Source organism: Oryza brachyantha, chromosome 7 (genome assembly GCF_000231095.2).
Source record: "Oryza brachyantha chromosome 7, ObraRS2, whole genome shotgun sequence".
In the NCBI taxonomy this organism is placed as follows: domain Eukaryota; kingdom Viridiplantae; phylum Streptophyta; class Magnoliopsida; order Poales; family Poaceae; genus Oryza; species Oryza brachyantha.
This window is the reverse complement of record NC_023169.2, coordinates 15,257,279-15,278,551: the sequence shown is the minus strand read 5'-3', so window position 1 is coordinate 15,278,551 and position 21,273 is coordinate 15,257,279. Positions and strand designations below refer to the sequence as shown.

The 21,273-nt window shown below is 39.4% G+C and overlaps 3 protein-coding genes across 4 annotated transcripts; all 3 read right to left on the bottom strand.

Annotated features, from left to right (window-relative positions):
* Positions 1-251: 251 nt before the first annotated feature.
* LOC121054982 (LOB domain-containing protein 37-like) lies at positions 252-1,348 on the bottom strand. Its single transcript, XM_040526289.1, has 2 exons — positions 1,113-1,348; positions 252-1,022 (listed from the first exon to the last, which is right to left on the bottom strand). The coding sequence occupies exons 1-2, from the start codon at positions 1,294-1,296 to the stop codon at positions 559-561; spliced, it is 648 nt and encodes a 215-aa protein (XP_040382223.1). The 5' UTR covers positions 1,297-1,348; the 3' UTR covers positions 252-558.
* A 5,237-nt stretch (positions 1,349-6,585) lies between these two features.
* LOC102721289 (queuosine salvage protein-like) lies at positions 6,586-12,572 on the bottom strand. Of its 2 annotated transcripts, none has more exons than XM_006657839.3 (7): positions 12,395-12,572; positions 10,874-11,017; positions 10,407-10,505; positions 9,808-9,884; positions 9,177-9,285; positions 7,584-7,912; positions 6,586-7,047 (listed from the first exon to the last, which is right to left on the bottom strand). In XM_006657839.3, the coding sequence occupies exons 1-7, from the start codon at positions 12,462-12,464 to the stop codon at positions 6,955-6,957; spliced, it is 921 nt and encodes a 306-aa protein (XP_006657902.1). In that variant the 5' UTR covers positions 12,465-12,572; the 3' UTR covers positions 6,586-6,954. The 2 variants fall into 2 exon arrangements, with proteins under 2 accessions (XP_006657902.1, XP_006657903.1); XM_006657840.3 differs by having other exon boundaries at positions 7,584-7,768.
* Positions 12,573-18,337: 5,765 nt separating this feature from the next.
* On the bottom strand, positions 18,338-18,985 carry LOC102714029 (zinc finger protein AZF3-like). Its single transcript, XM_006658691.2, is given in 1 exon segment — positions 18,338-18,985. A coding segment is annotated over 1 exon segment (648 nt).
* Positions 18,986-21,273: the final 2,288 nt, after the last annotated feature.

Here is a 21,273-nt window from a genome sequence, read left to right as displayed (position 1 = left end):
TATCGCGCGGTATTAGGTCGAACACGTCCTTAATCTATCTATACCCGACCCAATCGATTATCATCCATACCACCATGTCAACCCCAACCCCACCACGCTTCCTCTCTTTGGTTTATCTTTTTTAACGGCCCACTTGGATTAACTATACGCAATTTGGTTTTTGGCCCCATCATGACACGAGAAGCGTGGCACGTATAGCGGCATAGGAGGAGGCAGTTAGATTTTAGGCATACCTGTTGTGTCGTCTTTAGCCATGCGGATGAAGCTACGCTTTTGATAATTAAGCTGCGGATAAGATCGATCAAGTTCGGTTTTATTCGACGATCGTTTTGATGCTAAAATAGCAGAGAAGAGGGAGAAAGGGGACAAAAGGTAATGGTCAAGTTGTAGGCGGCTTTTACACGGCCAAAAAAATTGGCTAGGGGGTAGGGATACCTCGCCGGCGAGAGGCTGGGAAAGAGCTCGCCGGGATGCAGCACAGACGTTTACGACGTCGAGCGAGCAAATGGAAGCATATGGGAATTGAGCAGGTTAGCTAGCTGGAGAGCTCCTAGTGGCCTAGACGAAAAGGTTCAGCAGCTCGGGCTCCCTCTCGCCGGCGCCGCCGCCGCACGTCGTGACGGATCCCTCGGAGTTCATCGACGGCGTGCCGGCTCGGCGTTCTCCGGGCGCCGGCGGGGAGCCGGGGCTGAGCCACAGGCCGAGGTCGCACGACGGCTCCGGCTGGGGCGCCGCCGCCGCGGCGTCGTGCGCACCACCGGGGTTCTGCGTCGTCGTCGACCGCTTCGCCGTCGAGAACGTGGAGCACCCAGCGGCGCGCCGCGCCGAGGCGACGGCGACGTCTCCCGCGGGGTAGCCGAGGCCGAGCTGGTCCGGCAGCGGGTGGATGCCGCCGCCGCGCAGCACGGTCTCGACCGCCGACTGGCAGAGGTGCCAGCTCCCCGCCGAGAGCAGCCCCACCGCGCCGCCCACCGGGTTGATCGTCCTCCCCGCCGCCTCGTACAGCAGCGACTGGAACACAGCTGCAGCCCAAGAACGCCCCCCCAAACACATCAGCCATGGACACGCCCGGGCGGCGGCAGTTAAAGCACCGTACGAAATCCCGCCCTCACCTGCGCGCTGCGGCTCGGGGACGGCGGTGAGGAAGGACATGAGGCCGGCGCGGCCGAAGAACTTGGCGACGAACACGGTGGCGTGGCCCTGCGCCTCGGCGCCGTCGATCCACTGCAGGCACGGCCGCAGCACGCACCCCTCGCTGCACCCCTTCCGCAGCACGCGGCAACCGTTGCAGCTCATCCTCGTCGTGACCCACCCCACCCCACCAACAAGCAACCTCGAAACCTCGAGCTGAGCCATGGAGGAACCCCCCGGAGTATATAAAGCTAGGAGACGACGACAAGGTAACCAAGGCGGCGGGTCGGGTGACCAGGGCGGGGGTCAGGTTAAGGCGGTGAGGTTACCGCGCGCGGCCTCCCGAGTTCCGGCCTCCGGGGGGCTCGGCTCAGGCTCCCGGGTTGCGGGGGGATGCGGCTCCGCGTCTCCGCGGCCGGTCGGGGCGTGCGGGGGCCGTCGGATCGGGATCGCACGGCTGAAGCGGGTGATGCGAGCGCGCGCCTCGGCCTCGGGTGGTGGTGGGTGCGCTTCGCGTTCGCCCCGTCGTCGCCTCTCGCGATCGGCGTGGTTTTTCGCCGCTGCTTTTTGGGGGCTTTGCGGGATGCGTGGATCCGCACATTGGGACGCGCTGTGCGCGTGGAACCTTGTGGGCGGCTTTGTTGCGCCTGCGGGTGGGCTACGGGCTGCTGCTACGCATGCTAGGTAGTCGGTGCTCAACAGTCTCGGAAATTCACCGTACCGTTTCGGTGTTTTTTATAAAATTTTTTACTAATAAATTAAATCATAACATAGTAATTATTCTATTATTTCTATATTATAAGACTTTCTCACATTGTCTAAATTTATATATGTGCTAACGGATCTAAACACATTGATATTGATATATAGATGACTCTAAGCAAACTCACAAACTGTTATAATATAAAATGGAGGGGTAGTAATTATTCTAAACTTTTAAATAAGACAAATAATTAAACGTAGATTCAAAAAGTCAACGACGTTAAATAGAGAGAGAGAGCGCATCATGGGTGTGCTAAAACTATTTCTCTCGCTCATCCTTTATTTTAAAATAAAAATTATTTCTCCACGTACCTCGTTATTTCAATCAATCATAACAATTATTTATTTAATTTTCTCACATTTATTCTCTTTAAACCAATAGCAACTTATCTCTAATATTCGATCTACTATCTTCTTAATCCCTAAATTCAGCCGTACTGAGATAGTAGATCTGAAAATTTACGAGCTTTGAGGATAATGAAGCTATACATAACATGTAATTTACTCTATGCTCATTCAACACAAGACATATAACGAGTATACATCTAGTTATATTATTCTCAACGAGTGATATGGCAGACTAATACATGTGCCACCAAGCAAGCATATAAGCTAAAATTTAAAATTTTAATCTTAAATTTAGAGTTAAGTTTGAGAATTTATAAATTAATTTTTATTTACAAATATATCGTTTGGATTTTTCCTGAAAAGCTAAACAATAACCCCACTGGTGGCCTCGACCATGGTTTTAAGGCTTAAATGGATTGAAGCCAACTTTTTTGCCCTGCCAAAGCTTTGGTAACTTGAATAGTATCATATTTACGTTTGAAATTTACTATTTTCCTCTATACTAATACAAATTATACCACCAAATTTAGTAAGGCTTGAACTTGCTAAGATCTTGACACTATCAATATTTGAATAGGGCAAAAATTGGCATCAATCAAGCATCCCCTTATCCCCGAAAAACGCTTTTAAGACCGCCATGTATCACACCTCTGGTGAGTCGCAGGCTCGTCGCTTTTGGGCCTCTGTCGAATAACCATATATATATATATTTCCTTGAAGCACCCACAGCAGCAAGCAGCAAGCAGCAGCGCAAGTTGCCAAAGGCATCTTGGCTTTCTGTTTCCGCCGCACTCCATCTCCTCCCACCAACGCGCCCCCCGGTGCTTCCTCCTTCCTCCCCCTCGTCTCGGCGTCCGTCCTGGCGCCCGCGGCAGGGTCGCCGTCCACCGGCCGCGCGCGCGCGACGAATCGCCATCTTCTTCTACCCCTCCTCCCGGTGGCACCGGCGTCTAGCGCCCCCTACAAAATATCTTAATATTTGGTGTGTACTGTCTTCATTTTTAAAATATGAAATATTTTTAGATCGTTTAGTATTATAGTTAAACGTTTTATTTTAGTCGTTTCAAGATACTACTATCTGGTTTACTCTATTAGATTAAAATTATAAGAATAAATAGTTTAGTATAAAATTTATATAATAGATATGCTTATATTTTATAGCAGGGAGGGAAGAGGAGCTGATCGTCTGTGACGTTTCTGGACCGGTTTGCGTCCTGGGTTCATTGAATCGTGCTCGGTGCGATTGCTGGTTGACATGCTTGCGAGCGAACTGGCCGTTCGATGCTGTCTGAGTTCGATTAGTTGGGAGATCAGATTCGGCTTTGGAGTGCGTCATTGCCCTCTTGCGTTTTCAAGATCAGCTATCCACCTCACATTCACGCGTTGTCTTTTCTTGCAAAAGCATACTGTTCATTCACTACAGTATTTGAGAGTCGTTTTGGACATGGCTTTGCTCGCCTAAACCAAAACCTTGTTGCACTCTGATCATAATGACAGAATTGACGACTCTGTACTATTTTCTTTTGGCACTTCGGCTTGATGGAGAGAGTTGGAGACTATATAACTCAGGAAGTAATGATATTCTAGGGTCGTAGTGTCATACTAGTACTTTGCGAGATTTGGCCATACAACTCAGGTAGCATGATACTCTTAGGATTATATTTTCTCAATCTTAATATAGCTATTTTTCTGTTATAAATCTAAACAGCTAAAACTATACTCTAACCGTTTCATAACGTAAGATATTTGACTTTTCTACTTGCCATGTTTGACCATTTGTCTTATTCAAAAAATTATAGAAATATCATTTGTTTTGCTTGCGACTTACTTTTTTTATTATCAAAAGAACTTTAAGCACGATTTATCATTTTTTATATTTGTACTAAATTTTTAAATAAACTGAATGGTCAAACGTTACGTTGAAAAAAAAGTAAAACATCTTATATTATGAAACGGAAGTAGTAGCTATTTATAATCTATCTAGATACATCATACATGGTCACAAATCAATTTATTTTAGGACGAATAAAATAATATAATACTACTCTTTATATCCGTGCTTTTTTCGCTTTAAAATATAATTATCTAGTACTGAATTTTAACACTTTTTAATATAATAAAGTTGGACATGTATCTGTCTAGATTATATTAAAAATTGTTAAATCGGATACTAAGGCCGCGTTCGGCCATGTGGGTAAGGCCGGGTTTAGTTCCTAAATTTTTTTCCAAAAACATCACATCAAATATTTGGACATTTAAATGGAGCATTAAACATAGATGAAATAAAAACTAATTACACAGTTATATGATAAATCTCGAGACGAATCTTTTGAGCCTAATTAGTCCATGATTTGCCATAAGTGCTACAGTAACCAACATGTGCTAATGACGGCTTAATTAGGCTCAAAAAATTCGTCTCGTGGTTTCTAGTTGAGCTGTGAAATTCGTTTTTCATTCGTGTCCGAAAACTCCTTTCGACTTATGATCAAACGTTCGATGTGACCTCCTCACCAAAAATTTTTGCCATCTAAACATGACCTAAGGCCTTGTTTAGTTCCTAATTTTTTTTTCAAAAACATCACATCGAATTTTTGGACACCTAAATAAAGCATTAAATATAGATAAACCAAAAAACTAATTGCACAGTTATGGAAGAAATCTTAAGACGAATCTTTTAAGCATAATTAGCTCATGATTAGCCATAAGTGCTACAGTAACCAACATGTGCTAATGACAGATTAATTAGGCTCAAAAGATTCGTCTCGCGGTTTCTAGGCTAGCTGTGAAATTCGTTTTTTCATTCGTGTCCGAAAACCCCCTTCCGACATTCGGTCAAACATTTGACGTGACACTTCTCCTAAGAATTTTCTCAATCTAAACACCACCTAAGTTAACTTACCCCTCTCGTTTTTCGCGCACACGCTTCCCGAACGGCTAAACGGTGTATTTTTACAAAAAATTCTATAGAAAAAATGTTTTTAAAAAATCATATTAATCTATTTTATAATTTTAAATAATTAATAATTAATTAATCGTGTACTAATATATTACTACATTTTTCATGCCAGATAAGTTAACTTAGTTACCCCTTAGCCGAACGCGGCCTAAATAATAATACTACTACTAAGGCCTTGTTCAGTTTTAAAAAAAATTCGCAGAAACATCACATCAAAACTTTAAACACAGATTTGAAGTATTAGACGTAGTCTAATTACAAAATAAATTTCAGATTCTGCCTGAAAACCGCGAGACGAATCTTTTGAGTCTAATTAATCCGTCATTAGCACATGTTGGTTACTGTAGTACTCATGGCTAATCACGTCCTAGTTAGGCTCAAAAGATCTGTTTCATTATTTCCTCCATAACTGTATAATTAGTTTTAATGTATATATATATATTTAATACTTTATTTAGATGTCCAAAAATTCAATATGATGCTTTTGGGAAAAGTTTTTAGGAACTAAACACCCCCTAACATGGAGTACTATGCACGGAGAGAGTACGAAATTTTTGGTCGACATGCACGAACAATGAGTGCAAGTATAATAGCAGGCTATAAGCTGACTCTATGTTTTTATGGAGAAGAGAGGAGATGAGAGAGTGTAGCTAGCTTAGGCACAGGAACCAATAAACTCCGTGAGAATGACATGTGAGTTCTATATTAATAATAAAGAGCTAACTAGTATGAATAGACTAAATAAACTATAAAAAATCTCGTAACCAGCTTGTTCGCCATATTAGCCTTGGTCTGAATGGCTTGAGAATGGGAACAGGCAGGCGGGATCAGAGAGAATCTACCTGCTCCGTGCATGCGGACGCAGCCCTCGCTAGCCGCCCTGCTGACTGGCTGCGAGCGCCGGGCCCGAGGCCGCGACACCGCCGCTGAGTCGCTGACACCTCGTGCGCGAAGCCTGGACCAAGCACCGGCTGCACCAGAGACTAACGTTGTCCAGGTTTCTGACCCGTTTGTTTGTTTGGGGACGGCCGAAAGAGGCGCCTGCTCTCCAAGGGATACCAGTGCAGCGTTTGCTGCTGCAGAGTCAGACCAGTTTTTCATAGACTGGCAGAGTTCATCCAACCTGGCCAAAGCTTGGAGTACCTGTTGCTGGTAGTACCTCTTTTTCAATTTTTCAATTCAATTTATGGATTTCCACGACCAAACTGTCCGTCTTATTTTATTTTTTTTAAAAAAGTTTAAAAAATAGTCACATATAAAGTGACATTCATATTTTCACTTAATAACAATAAATACTAAACATATGCATTTTTATATAGAATAAATTGTCAAACGTTAAACCTAAATAGTACAAAACAATGTTTTAAAGAACGGAGGTAGCACCTCCTCTTTAGCAATTTCTGATAGTTTTTCAAGTTGCTGGGTTATAGAGAGTAACAGAAGAGAGGCGTTCAACAGTTCAATGAAAAACATACAGTGCTCTACAGAGAATTTCTGAATTCCGATCCAAAAGTGCATCCAACTGCACACCCTACACCTACAGGTCAACTGGAAACTTTGAGCTGTTCTAAAGATTTCTTGTCTCAGAATCTCGACGAACCAACAAGGCTATACTACTAGTAATAGCGTGCACTTTTTTGTGCGTTTCCAAGAGGGACAAAAATTTCAGGAGCTATGGCAGCTAGACAGTTGCTGGAGCAAGACAATGGCCGGAGGGGGCGCAGCTGTTGCTTCTGCTGGGTGCTGGGTGCTGGCCTCTAGTAATATATTGAGAGGGTGCGGTGATGTGACAACGCTATGTTCTGAACGCCACACGACCAGAGCCATAGATCAATGTCAATGCTCAGAAGCTGCCAAGAAAATTACCAAGAGCAAGAACAACATTAGTTCCAAGTTAAATAGCCGCATTGACTGCTCGATATGGCTAGAATAGCAGATGGATAAGAAGGTGATAAAGGCTGCCTTCTTTTATCCGCCTATCTTCATATCATTTCTCGGTCTTCAGGCTTACGCTTCGCGAATTACTAAATAATATGTTTTTTGTAAAAAGTTTATATATAAAAATTCGTCATCCCACTTTTCTAAAGTAAATTTTTAACTTTATAGTAGATAATTCTATAGTTTATACCGTCAAATAACTATAAGAAAATCAGATAATCTTTCGTCTAAAAAAGTACACAATCGAAGTTCGTTGATGCATGTTTTGGTAACTAAAGAAACACAATGGTCAATTTTGCTTTCTTTCAGTGCTAAAGGTTAATATAACTATTGGTTATTGTTCATCGCTGTAGTGGAGTATGCAGTGCCAAGATCTTTCTATCTACCACACGTCTAAACCAAGAAATGGTATGAAAGTATCAGGTGATAGTGATTCAGATGTGCCTACCTGCTTTCCAAACTTTTTGTTGATCAGCTCTCTCATTTTTTCCACGGCATATACAGAACAAGCACGAATCTCCACTTCCTCTTCACTTCCAGGCACAATCTCACTGTTCGAATCAATTGAGCAAGATAAGTTGGAGCCATATTTCAGTATGCCAAGCTCCCTCAGGACAGCAGGAACTATATAGTCTGCAAATATGGTGATGGAGTTGATGTCATCAAACTCGCCATAATTTTGTCCCTTAAAAGCACCCCATAGATCAGCAACAAATATCTGAGCTCTCTTGTACAAGAAAACCTGGTGTCCTTTGTAAAGTGAATGATCCCGAAAACCTGACAAAATTATGTCTTGGAACAATTCATATTGCTAGACAGATACTGATTGCCCATTGAAAATAACAAAATGAAACAACCAAGCACAGATATCAAAAGAATGGTGGAAATCAAAACACGATAAGCTTGATTGACTCTAGCAAATAATTCCATATTAGGGTAAGATGTGGATAGATAATGGATCATATTGTTGTTTGGTGCAATGCTCAGGGTGAGAGCAGGGTTTCCCTTACCGCCGGGGGCCCAGTAGACTAACCAGGCTAAACATAATTTAAACAAAAAATCATATTTGTTGGGTAAATTTTGTCCTGCTTTTCTCGGTTTGCCATGGTAACCACACGGTAACCAGGATTACCACCAAGGAGTAACACCCTACCCAAACTGAACGGGAAACCCTGGGAGAACGGTGGAACTTGGAAGCTGGAAGTGTAATATGATGCATCAGTATTATTTTCACATAGAAATAAAATGGAAATATTAATGATAAATTAGTCTGGTAATTATTAAAACGCCAATCTTCAATTCCACTCAAGCTTCTGAACCAAGTAAAATGAACCAAGAATAAGGAATCAATGAGCACACTACTCAAATAAATTCTAACCACTTGGTGGAACAATTTCATTTTAAAGATTCCCAAACAACAGGTTTCAAACAATCTAAGAAAATAAGAATGTCAAGAATAAAATGGCTGTAATCATGCATAAAGATTTGTCAATGGGGAATTTTTCTAAAAGGGAAACCAGATGGCTTTTTAAAAACAATCAGAAAGACATAAGCATCGAATGAAATGCTGTTTGAAACCCAGCCTATGCAGGGGGTGCGTGGCCCACATCAGATTAAGCTACATGCCTTGAATGATGCGAGCTGTAACCTGACCACAGCATCCCACTACTGTGTCTTCCCATACACAGTAGCAGGCCAAGTCTGGGTGCACATCCAGCGGCCGTTCCTCTAGTTCTGTTTCACTACCATATATCTCATTGGCCCATTGGACAAATGGCCCAAATAATTCTACAAAGCAATGCTACGAATATAATCCTCACATAAACACAACTCTCCACATTAGGGAAATGGTATGCAGGGGCATCTACAAGCCTACAAGAAGTTAAAAGGAAAAGGCCTACAGCAGCGTAGACCAGACAGATCAACAGTGGCCAAATATTATCTGCAAATTTGTTACTTTCCCTGTAGGCTCTGGTTGGGACTCTTGGTCTAGTTAATACTAGTGCTATCAAGTAGAAGATAAGTGTAATGGAAGATTTACCAGGAAAATGACGGGTAATAAGTTCGATTAGAGTAGCAGCAGAGTTTCCAGCAGACTTTACTAGATTTGCAGCTTCACCCCCGAAACTTCTTTCAAGTTCCAAACCAACCTAAATGCATGCACCAAAACAATAAATAATTTACAAGATATTTTGGGATGTAGCCATGTAGATAATGCAATTGCTTGGTAACAAACTTATTATTCTAAGATTAATACCCCATCTGTCTCAAAGTATAACTACTTGCGACTTTTTAGGAGGGATTAAGGTTGAGGTGATAAATGGTTGTGAACTTGTGATTGGTTGAGATGAGAAAGTAGGTGAAGAATTTAATAAATGATAGATAATTGTGATAATCTATGAGGAGGTACATGGAGTAGCTATATTATGAGACAGATTTGAATCCTAGAAGTAGCTATTTTTGCGATGGAGGGGGTAACTATTACAGGAAATAATTAGCACCTATCAACAGTCTAAAAGATGATTTCAGAAATAGTAAGATGGCTAAAATCATCATAAAAGAGATTGGTATCAGTAAACTTTTAGGTGATGAAACTGATGTCTCATAATGCATGATACAGGGTTCTAAAGATCAAACTTTAAATGAAGCAACTACGTTCTACAGATTAGTACCTCATGAAGAAGCCGTACTCTTTCCTCCTCAATTGGCAGTGGGCGTGGCCAGTTCAGCAGTTGGCGGAGCTGGGGCCCTACACGTTACAAATGCACCTCAAGTTTATGAGATGTTTACCGAACGTTTTTCAAAATGCAACTCAGCTAATACAAAAAGAATAGCTTTTTTATATACTCCCTCCATCGCATAATATAAGGCATAACTACTTTTTCTCTATGTCCCATAACATAAGACATGCATGCATGCATACATTAACTAGCACATATCTTTTCTCTAAATTTGATTTATTTTAAATTCTTTACCATCAAAATGTCCAACCATATTATATCCATGCATAAATGCACGTAGGTAATCTAAACAAGAAGGTGATTATAACTCTTTCTTATTCTTTGTGTTAGTGTTAGTTGCGTCTTATATTATAGGATGGAGAGAGTATAAAAGAATGTGAAGCAGTAGATGCAGGTTAGCATAACTTGTAAGCATTCATTTACGTACCATCACAACTTGTGATAATCCAATATTTCAATATATGATGTCAATAAGAAACCATAAATATATTTGTCATATATGCAAGATGCAAGTATAGAAGAAACATTACCAGTGTAATTCTGAAGACGATCTGCATCAAGGGCTGTCTTATCTTTCTCTAAGGCTAACTTTAGTCCAGAAGCCAAATGGTCATAGCTCAGGTCCTTGTCTGTTTCATTTACAAACATTACGATTTAGGATAGTGCCCATCATGGTTCTACGAAAAACAAATATAGAAATGCAAAGGCTATACTGTAGCTTAATAGTAAGGCGCAGTAAATTCAGTTCATTGCAAGCTAGCACACCTACGATATAAAAATATTACACAAACACTAATACATAGTAATCAGCAAAGAGACAAGGCAAGGTCATAGACTCAGCTGATACAGGAGCGAAAGAATTGCAGTCTGGTAGTAGCAATAGTTGATATATGTTAGCCCTATTTTGCCTGTCGTTAGGTATACTCACAGGATTAATATGATAAAATACTCTAATATGTACATGTTTAGAACGACACTGCATTGCTTGAACCAATACCTGGCCAGAAGCAGAAGTTCAGAGCATCCAAGACGAAGAGGTACTGGACAGTGAGGGGCCCATTGTCAAAATAGTGAATTCCTTCAAAGTCCCACTCAACTTTCGGAACATTTCCTTGGATTTTGTCCACCACCTTCTCTACCTCTGTAAAAAGAACAGGCAGGGGAAAAGGAACACCAAAACATGAGGATTGCACATGCATTATTCTTGCACACAAAGGAAACATGAGTGTCAATATGTAAGCGCTAATCAAAAGTATTAGGGGCTGTTTGTTTGGAGGGACTAATCCATAAGTCCCTCCACTTTAGTCCCTTTTAGCCCCTAAACTACTAAACAGGAAGGACTAAAAGGGACTAAAACTATATAGGTCCATAAGTCCCTAGGGGAGGTGCTAAAAGGGACTAAAAGCCTATAATACACATACTCTACTACTCTAGGCCTATAGTTATGTGTGTGTGCTATGTACTATTGAGTATGTCATTTAATGAGATTTTAGTCTCTTTTAGGGCATTCTCAACCCAATGACTAAGATGGTGCCCATAGCATTAAATAAGTTGCCACATAGAATGAAAAATGATGTGGTAAATGAGAAAAGAGAATGAAACCATGTCTTGCATGAGACATGGTTTCTACACAACATCCAAGATATCATGTGACATAAGTAGCATTAAATTTAAGTGTGGAATAGTGGTGTTTGTATTGGAAGAGTAGTGTCTAGTACTAGTTTCTTGATGATGAGAAGTTTATAGAAACCATATCTAATGTTATGGGTTGGGACTGCTCTTAGTCCCTCCAAACAAACAGGGGGTAGTACTAAAAAGGACTTACGTTTTAGTCCAAGGACTTATGGAAACTAGTCCTAGGATTTATGGAAACAAACAGCACCTTAGTCTGTCAAAATATTTAACGGCTAGGACAACATTTGGTTAAAATTCCAACCATCGATAATTTCTTTCTTATATGCTTAGTTCAAAACCACAAGAAACGATATACCGTATTTAGTTTTGCCCCTAAAAGTACTATCATAATATTATAAACTTATTCTACCATAAAATGAACTGTTGGATTTTTTTTTTCTAAAATGACAAAATCTCGTCTTAACCATCAAATTTGAACAGAGTGAGTGCTTCCAACACAATCCCAAGTTCTTCCCTCAAAACAAATTGTTGAAAACTATTGAAACAACAAACACCCAATAGACAACAGGTAATTTCAGAAACTGAACTCTGAAATCAATCAGATATTGCTCTTCGTTGCTAGCCGCCTAACTAGACTATTAGAGACAACTAATAGTCATCTAAAAAACTAGTAACAACTACGGCATGCATTCCAGACCAGAAATCATATTACCACCACATAAAACAGTGAGCTAATCCTCTATTTCTGAAAAGAAAAAAGTTCCCTCGAGAAAACAACATTGGGGTACAAACCTAAAACCCCATCACCTGCAAACCATCTGGAAACCGCGGGCCAAAAGATTAAAGAAGGGGGAGAAGCAACCGCAATAGAAAGAGAGCGCACCTAACAGGTCAACCTTGACGTGGGAGGAGCGGCTGGCTACCCACGCCGCCGAGGCGCGCACCGCCTCCATGGCCGAACGGGGCGAGGCGGCGATTCGGATAAGGCAATGGGAGCGGGAGGGTAGCGCGGACGGGGGTTGGGTGGAAACCGTGAGGGCGAGACGGCGAGAGGCTCGGCCGGCTGGGGGGCGCGTGGTTTTAGCGTTTTTCCGGTTGGTGGTGGGGTTTTTGGGGGGTGGTTTGGTTGGGGGCTTGGTGTTGGGCTGCTCCGGTGGTCGCTGTCGCTCGCTCGGCTTCCGACGGCCTCGGAGGAAGCAACGCTTGGGGGAAGCACGAGGGATTGCTCCCCGCGGCCCAACGAACGGCTGGTGCGGTCGGCCTGTCTGGTTTGACCCAACGGCCGCCCTGCGAAATGGCCGAACTACCCTTGGGCTTATTCTTAGCGAAAGATTTTATTATATGGTTTTTAATAGTGTCATATTATCGAAAACATGTTTCAACACATAATTGGAAGAAGTTTTTTATGTAAAATTTCACTTTATAGTTTTATAGGCTAATATATTTCTTAAATGGTGTATCCAAGTGACTAATAGGAGTTCATTAAAGGGTTAATTGGATCTATGCCATTATAAATCAGATCATTTTGAACATTTTCTGTATTTGTCTAATTGGAGTGATGCCATTATAAATCTATTGAAATAAGAAATATGACACTATTTATCCTTTCACCGCACTGAAATTCCTTTATGGATAAAAATGCCTTTATCTTATACCTCAGTCCTCAGTTCCATCTTCTCTCCCATTGTCGCCTCTTATATGTGTCGTCATGGGGACGTCTAGGGAGATTGCCATCGGCCTGTCACCATAGTCTTGCTATTGCACCATCCATGGTATCCAAGATCATCAACTCGTCCGTTAACCCCGTCAACTCCCGTGCGTTGGTCTTCGTTGTCACATTTCTCACCATTATTTTTCAGGTCTCCTTTAGCTTGTTTAGGGACATATATACATACACACCCTTGTGCTACATCCGTTTCAGGCATTCAGGCCTATGCTGTTGATCATTCGGTCACTTGGCTGGAGTTTTCGGTGAATTTTCTGTCGCATGCGACAATCATCTAATTCATGGTAGGAGCGGTAATCATGATTGAACTGCAACAACTGAAGGGCATGTTTGGCCTGAGCCACTTCACCAATGAGCCACTTCACCAACAGGACCAAGGAAGAAGACAAGGGCATTTAAAGGTGGCTTGAAGTGGCATGGTTCCAATTTCTAGAAATTGTAATGGAATCGGTCCTATTAAGTGAATAGTAATGACATTTTTCAAAACCATAAAAACTACAATGACATAGATCCAATTAACCTTGATTAAATGTATGGAGATGAAATGAGCTACTCTTAGTGGTGGTTTCAATACAATTCATGGTCTAGGTATCCGTGTCCATTAAGTTTCATCCCTACGAAACTCAAATACTCTATCTTATCATCAATGCTATGCCACATCACTTTTTTTGCTTGTGTGACGTACCATTTAACGGTTTGAAACCCCCATGAAACTAGTCTTAGAGCATCACGTTAGCTTAATTATCCTACATGGCATCATTAACTAAAGTAAAACTTGGTAGCCTTCTTTTCGTCCGTATAATGCTCGCGCACATGCTCTCAAGCTGCATGCAACCTTTTTTTGAGAAAAGCTTCACGTATTGGTTGCATACAACAAATATAAACATAAAAAACGATGTATTAAATATGGTAGAGATAACTAAATAGATAATCCATTACAAAATTTGTCTATTTAGTTGTCTGTTTATGTCAAATAGACAACAGCTGTACACGCCCTTAGGCTAAGAGCAAATTTTTAATACTTGAGCCAACTACTGGGGCTAACTTCACTCGATAAGATTATTCATAGATATTTCCTCAACTTTTGTGGAACATAAAAAAAGTTTAAATCTCATACTTAGAACTCAATTTTGGGCCATGAGAAACCCTATTTTAGCTCATGGTCATTCATCCTCAAGACTGTGCTCTAGTGTAATTCACACAATGGTTGTTGTTGTGCCCCACTGGCTGCGTTCAACTCCAAAGCATGCTCTCCTCCTTGGTAATCGGTGGTTTTATTGATCATCCATCCTCAACTACATGAAAAAATCATGCACATTCTGAGTACATGTAACAGGGAGACAATCCCATAGAGTTTGTCAGCCCAAAGATTAATGTATGTCATGGTATTAAATTAGAAAGCGATCTTTTAATATGACCCTATGTCACTACATACTAAAGATCTATTTGATAAATGAAGTATGTGAAGTGTCAACACTAGATTTATTATTTGTTAATTACTCCTACTATGGTTGCCCTGCATCCCTAGATTCAAAAGATCTTAAGATAAAAAAATGAAAACTAAAATTTTAATAGGACCATATGTCGCTGGATATTCAAAAATCTAATATGATGAATGAAGTTAGTGAAGTGGCAATAAATTCAAAATCTATTATGACAAAATATTGAAAACTTAAGTTATAATATAACCCTTCATCAATAGATATCAAAAATCTATTATGATAAATGATGCTAATGAAGTGCCAACAATAGATTTGTTCAGCCCTATGTCACTAGATATCAAAATCTATTATGATAAATGAAGTCAGTGAAGTGACAACAACAGATTTGTTCATTACTTCATATGGTTACATCAATAAATATTCAAAATTGTTGTGATAAAAATTGAAAAGTGAAATTTTAATTCGGTCCTATGCCACTATATATTCAAAACCTATTATGGTAAATGTATTAGTGAAGCTCCATCAATGAAGTCCATGAAGTAGCATGGTCGTTGCAACGACGGCATGAAGTCCATCACACTAGCACAACCAACATGTAACACTCCCTTCGAATTTTTTTCTTGATTGACACTCTTCGTCGTGGCATACAAAACTAGACAATCATAACTTAGCTATGTTAGGCAATTTTTTTCTTAAGATATTTGTTTGTCATTGATGGATAATTTTCTAGATTAATGTGCTGGACATATGTATTTTTATGGTAAGGAAAAACAAGAAAGTAGATTTTTCACTTCGTGCATTGCCGAATATTTATAAACAACTTTGCTTTGTTGAATAAGTCAACTAAAAGGAGACGGGGCAAATGGTTGAACTTGACATGGGCCATGCATGAAGAAGTATAAACATTGATAGCATCCAAATCTAAACACACGTAGTGCATAATAACATGTGGTGTCTCATGATAGTTGTGGAAGTCTTTTATTAACAAATGCATCAATTATGTCAACACAATACTTCATGAGGAAGGTTTTGTGTTTTTCTCTATAAATGAATTGATCTCATTTATCATACCTCATAAACATGAAGGTACACACACCTTTAACGAAAACATTGAAACCTTTACCGGAAACATCAAACTTTTATTGAAAATGTTGCATTCATTAATAGCATTGTAATCTCTTGGAAAGGACAGATGGGTGAGAGGAGAAAAGTTATACACCATAACGTGTCACTATGTTTTCTAGTATATGACATGAGCAAGTAATTTAGTGCTCTAAAGTTGCTTTCAACCCTTTTAATTGGATTTTTTATGGTACCCTTTGATGACCGTGAGCCGTCCGTTACTTTGAATCCAACGGATATGATTTTCTTATAGTACGCTGGTAGATGTGTAGTAGATATTTTATAGGGGTAAAATTGGAACTAAAATATATAACGTTGCAATAAATTTGTGTATAATATATCATATTAAAATAAATAAATTGGTAAATATATCTTACCGAAGTTTTAAATAAAATATTTAACATACTTATAAAAATATATAGTTTGATTTGAATTTTACTACACTACTACCCATATCTATACTCCTATAAAAGGACTAGGTGGTGGTGGCAGTGAATCCACCACCACCTACCCTCTCTACAATTCTACAATTTAGTTCTCAAATTTCATGATATTAAAAACCAGTTAAATCTACATTGATATCTATATATAAATTCAAATTAAGATGACTATTTAATATAAGAAAATTTGATAACACATTATAAAATCCGTAGCAAAGCACGAGTATTTAAGTAGTTAGTAAAAGGTACCGTAACAATGCCCTTTTAATTTGGCTTATAGCAACTCACTATTTTTTCTAACTACACACTAAATATAAACAATTTTATGCCTAGATACCAAGATTATCAAAAATTTAAATAATCATGAGGTTGTTTCTCTATAATCTTATACTACAAAGGGACTAATATACTAGGATCATTGCATATTCTTTGTAATAATGCTTAAAAAGGTGATTGCCTAACCACTTACCTTACCCAAATCTATCACCATAAAATTTCAAATTGGTTGTGTCATTTTTGTCATAAATATTAACAAGATAGCACATATAGTATGCATTGAATAGTTCATATTTAACTTCGAAGAATGTTACTTGGTACTTGTTCTTGATACCATAAAAAATGGAGAAGACTAATTATTGAATCAGTAGTCTCCAAAGATTTCCAATTGAAGACTTGATGATGCATTGTACACATTGATTTGATTTGAATCTTATTTTCTTTATTTTGTAATTGAAGCTTCATTAGTTATTACTCATCGATACAACCAAGGTATTTGCACTGCATGTCTGATTATAGTCAACTAGGAATTCATGAAGCTATGAGGATAGTGATGTCCACATCCACATCCATGTATCAGTTCATGAGAATTAATTTGACAAACACATGGAGTTTGCAGCTTATAGTACATCATATTCATACATTGGTTATTGATCAAATAGCCACTCATTGTTTACCATTCAAATTATAAGCAGCTGGGAAAGTTTGAGTTTTGAAATTTAACTTTGGAGTTGATTTTAGATTTATTTCATTTTAATTTATTTTTCAACACTTATATTTAAACCATTGAGGGCACATTTATAAATTTTCCTTATAAATTATTTTCTAATTGCTAATAAGTCGTTTTGATATAGTGGGAAACATCACATATGCACATTAAATTCCTTATAATTGAGATGACACATCTGTGTCCTCGAACACAACTAGTTGAATATCTAAGGGTTATAATTTGGCTACCATAACATTTTGGCACCTAAATATTGTGAAGTTGAAAGGAAAAGTTTGCATATACCTTCTATATTTTGACAAAGGTTGACAAACGGTAAGCATTAGGGCCTGCGCAACGGCCATTCACTCAGTTACCCCTTCCAAGATCAAGTCAATTAGCGAGGTTTGAGATTTCTCCATGGTTCAAGTATCAAACATACACCTAATCCTTCATCCCCGATGTTGTCACTCCTACCCCATTAAATGTTTTTTACCTTTGCCTTGCCAGTGTCGTGTACGCGTGCGAGACCCACCAATGGCGACAAGCCTACCACATCCCTCTATCAAGCACCACGACCTCAATGTCGGTGAGCTTGTCTCACCACTCCTCTCCCATGTTCACTCTCACCTATGATGAGTTGCCCCCAACCCTAATGACCTAATTCAACATACTTGTTGGACTTTAGGAACTTCTATCGCATACACTTTTGCCCAACATCCCCTCTCCCTCTTCACTAACTAGAGGTTGAGAACAATTCTTGATATTCAAAGAAGTTATAAATTCACAATCACATGACAAGTAGCAAAATTGTCATTGACATCACAAATAGCAATTGGATTCATAATCTAACTGATAGATTCACAAATTATGAAATGATACACGATGCATACATGCATGGTGAAAAATTTGAGGTAATACAATCTCCGTCCCCCTAGAATTAAACTAAACCATATAACCATGACATGTTTATCATGTCAATTATCTCCATTACACAACTAAAATTAACTAGATATAAATATAGCAATCAAACAACCAAAATATCCATTCAATGTAAATAAGAGTTGTTAAAGAACTAAACCATAAAAAACCACAAGCAATTGTCAACCCGCAGTTAGGGGAGCATCATCATTCACACTCTTTTGGCCTCCGGTGGTGAGTTCTTTGCTTTGTCTCCTACAGTTGTTGCCACAGCTGGAAGGTTCAAGTCAAAGTCTTTAAGCACTGCCTTCGGTTCTCCCATGGACTTGGTTTTCACAACATTCTTCTCCTTGACAAAGTCTTTAGCAACACCACCCCCATAGTGTACCCGCTTGTGCCCACCTAGCGCTTGTCGAGATGTAAACGCGAGGGGGCATATGGAGCACCGGTGCATCTTCGTTGCCTCGCTACCATTGGAGAACAACTTATGATCGGTCACCACTTGTGCCAACAACTTACGATGCCTCGTCATGTGCCCGCCTAACGCTTGATAACACATGTACACCTTGCCACACACCGAGCACTTGTACTCCTGCTGACTTGGTTTCTCCACTGCCACAGGGGTGCTGCCCATGTCTTGTACATGTCCTAACCCACTGGTGTCGTTAACCTTGTTTCGGACGCCATGTGCAAGCATCAAGAGGCTGGTTGCTAGGTACTCCTCCATGGAGTCTACTGAGATCTCACACAAAGTTGACCAGACACTGAAAGCAAGAGGAACAATAGTAGGTGGGGTAGGTGGGAGCAAGTGAGGTTGGGAGGCATGGGTTAGGGTGGCCATATATAGGGCGTAGCGAAGCGAGTGGCACGGGGCATGGGGTGCCAAATAGGCAGTAGGCGTGGTGCAAGTAGTAAGTGGTGATGGGCCCACCGGGAGTGACACATCTACAATGGATTTGAAGTCTATCGTGTAGTCTACGTTGTGTGTCTTGGTGATAAAGTTACCGGCATTTGGAAGAATATCTAACGGCTGATGGTTGATGGGTTCTGGATTGTGAGATTTTTGCCATTGGATTAGGCACGGAAGGGATGAGACATCATATTTCTGTTATGTGTGAAAAGATAAAAAGGATGGTATGTATGCTTGGTTGTATGTGCATATTGAGATTTCAGACAAATAAGTTCTACTTTTTAGTGGGGGTTGTGTGCATTAATGGCCCATATTTTGCCTTTAATAAAATATCTTTGTTGATTGAATCCACCACTTCTCAATAAAGGAACCTTAAAGGAAGGTCTTAAAGGATATCTTTATTAAATTGGTGAGAAAATAAAATGCATTTATATCCCAAAAGATCCATATGGGATGATATAAATCAGTGGGCTTTTATGGGAGTAAACAATTAGCTAGGCCACATCAATATTTATATTAGTAGTATACAATGTTTCATTGTACATTTATTTTTTTGCCTTTCCAAAAAAGTGAGTTAATATCTTTGAATCCAGTTTGGAATATTTTATTAACATTTATTGCAAGACATAGATCTTCCACAGTAAATGTAGAAGGTTGTTGTGTGAACATTAATATGTGTCTTGAGTAATAGTAAGGTTTAATAATTTTATATGAGAAAATTTCTCGAATTGATTTCAAAGTTCCATTTGATGTTATGAATAGAACTTTTTTTACAAACCTTGAAACATGAACAAATTCCATTGCATTTTTGTGCATTGTCAAGTGACTTTGTCACACAACGAGATGGCAGGACAAAATAGATGATAATGTAGATTATAGTGTTATAAGTCACTACATAAACATACTTGTAAACTTAATCTACAAATCAAGATATAAAAGTAATAAATTTTATTTACACTAAATGGGTACTGTTCACCATCTAGTTTCATTATTTATTGTTTCTATAGTTGTAGATAAATTTAGCCTTGCATATTTGCCACCCTTATTTTTCCGCTTATGCTTATGCTTATAAGATAAAATTTGAATTCAAAGTTAAATATGGATTTATTTTAAATCATCGTAGTTTATTTTTTAACCTTTATCGCCAAGAACATGTACATAAATATTTTATTTAAAAATTATTTTTCGTTTGCAAAATGTTGTTTTGCTTTTTTGCTTGAAAAGGCCAAATGATGAGCCTCTCTATATACAGATAAATCATCCTAATGAATGACATCACTTTTAGATCAAATACATTAATTTAATATTCTATTTGTCTTATATTATAAGATCTTTTTATATTGTCCACGTTATAATATGTATGTGTGAAAATTAGAAAGTTTTACTCCCTATGACTTTTTTAAGATATATTCATGTATCAATGTAAATGTTATATTTATATATATAGATTCATTAATATATATATAAATCTAATCCATATCATAGAACGGAAAAGTCGGAGGTAATACATCAGGATCAGAGGGAGGGAAAAGGTCATATTGCACGCACCCAGCACACGCGCGCGGCGGGCGTGCAGTTGTCCGTGTGTGCCGACCGGGCCGATTCTAGCTGCTGGGCTGGGCAGGAGAGCGCGCGCGGGGGCGTTCCAGGTGTGTGCCGCACGGGCGAGACAACTACAACTAACCTCGCCTGCCACGAGAGCCTTCCCGCCCGCAGATCTCTCCGTTTTTCAAACTATTAAATAATATATTTTATGTAAAAAAATTTTATATAGAAATTATTTTAAATGATCAAATAACTTCATTTTTTAATTTTTTAATAAGTAATACTTTATTAATCGTGTGTTAATTACGTTTATCGTTTTTCATGTAGCTAATTGGCTTTTGTGACCTTCAGTTTTAAACGCAGCCATAGGCTATGGCTAAGGATGCATGATTGATTCGAACTTCAAATCTGTAACAAATCAACGAGGTGTCCACTAAAACACACCACAAATCCAAAGGTGCTAATTAATTTAATTTACTGGTGCTGGTATTAGAGCACTAGTAGTACAGATTACAGAAATACTAGTAGTAAACACCACGGCATTAATCTCGGGATGAAACGTGAGCAAACGTGTGCACAACGGGGCCCCGTGCAGTGGCGTGGTTGCTCGTTTATACATTTCGCACAAAATGGCCCAATCATTAGCTCACTTAGTTGCACCCCAGTATCGCTAA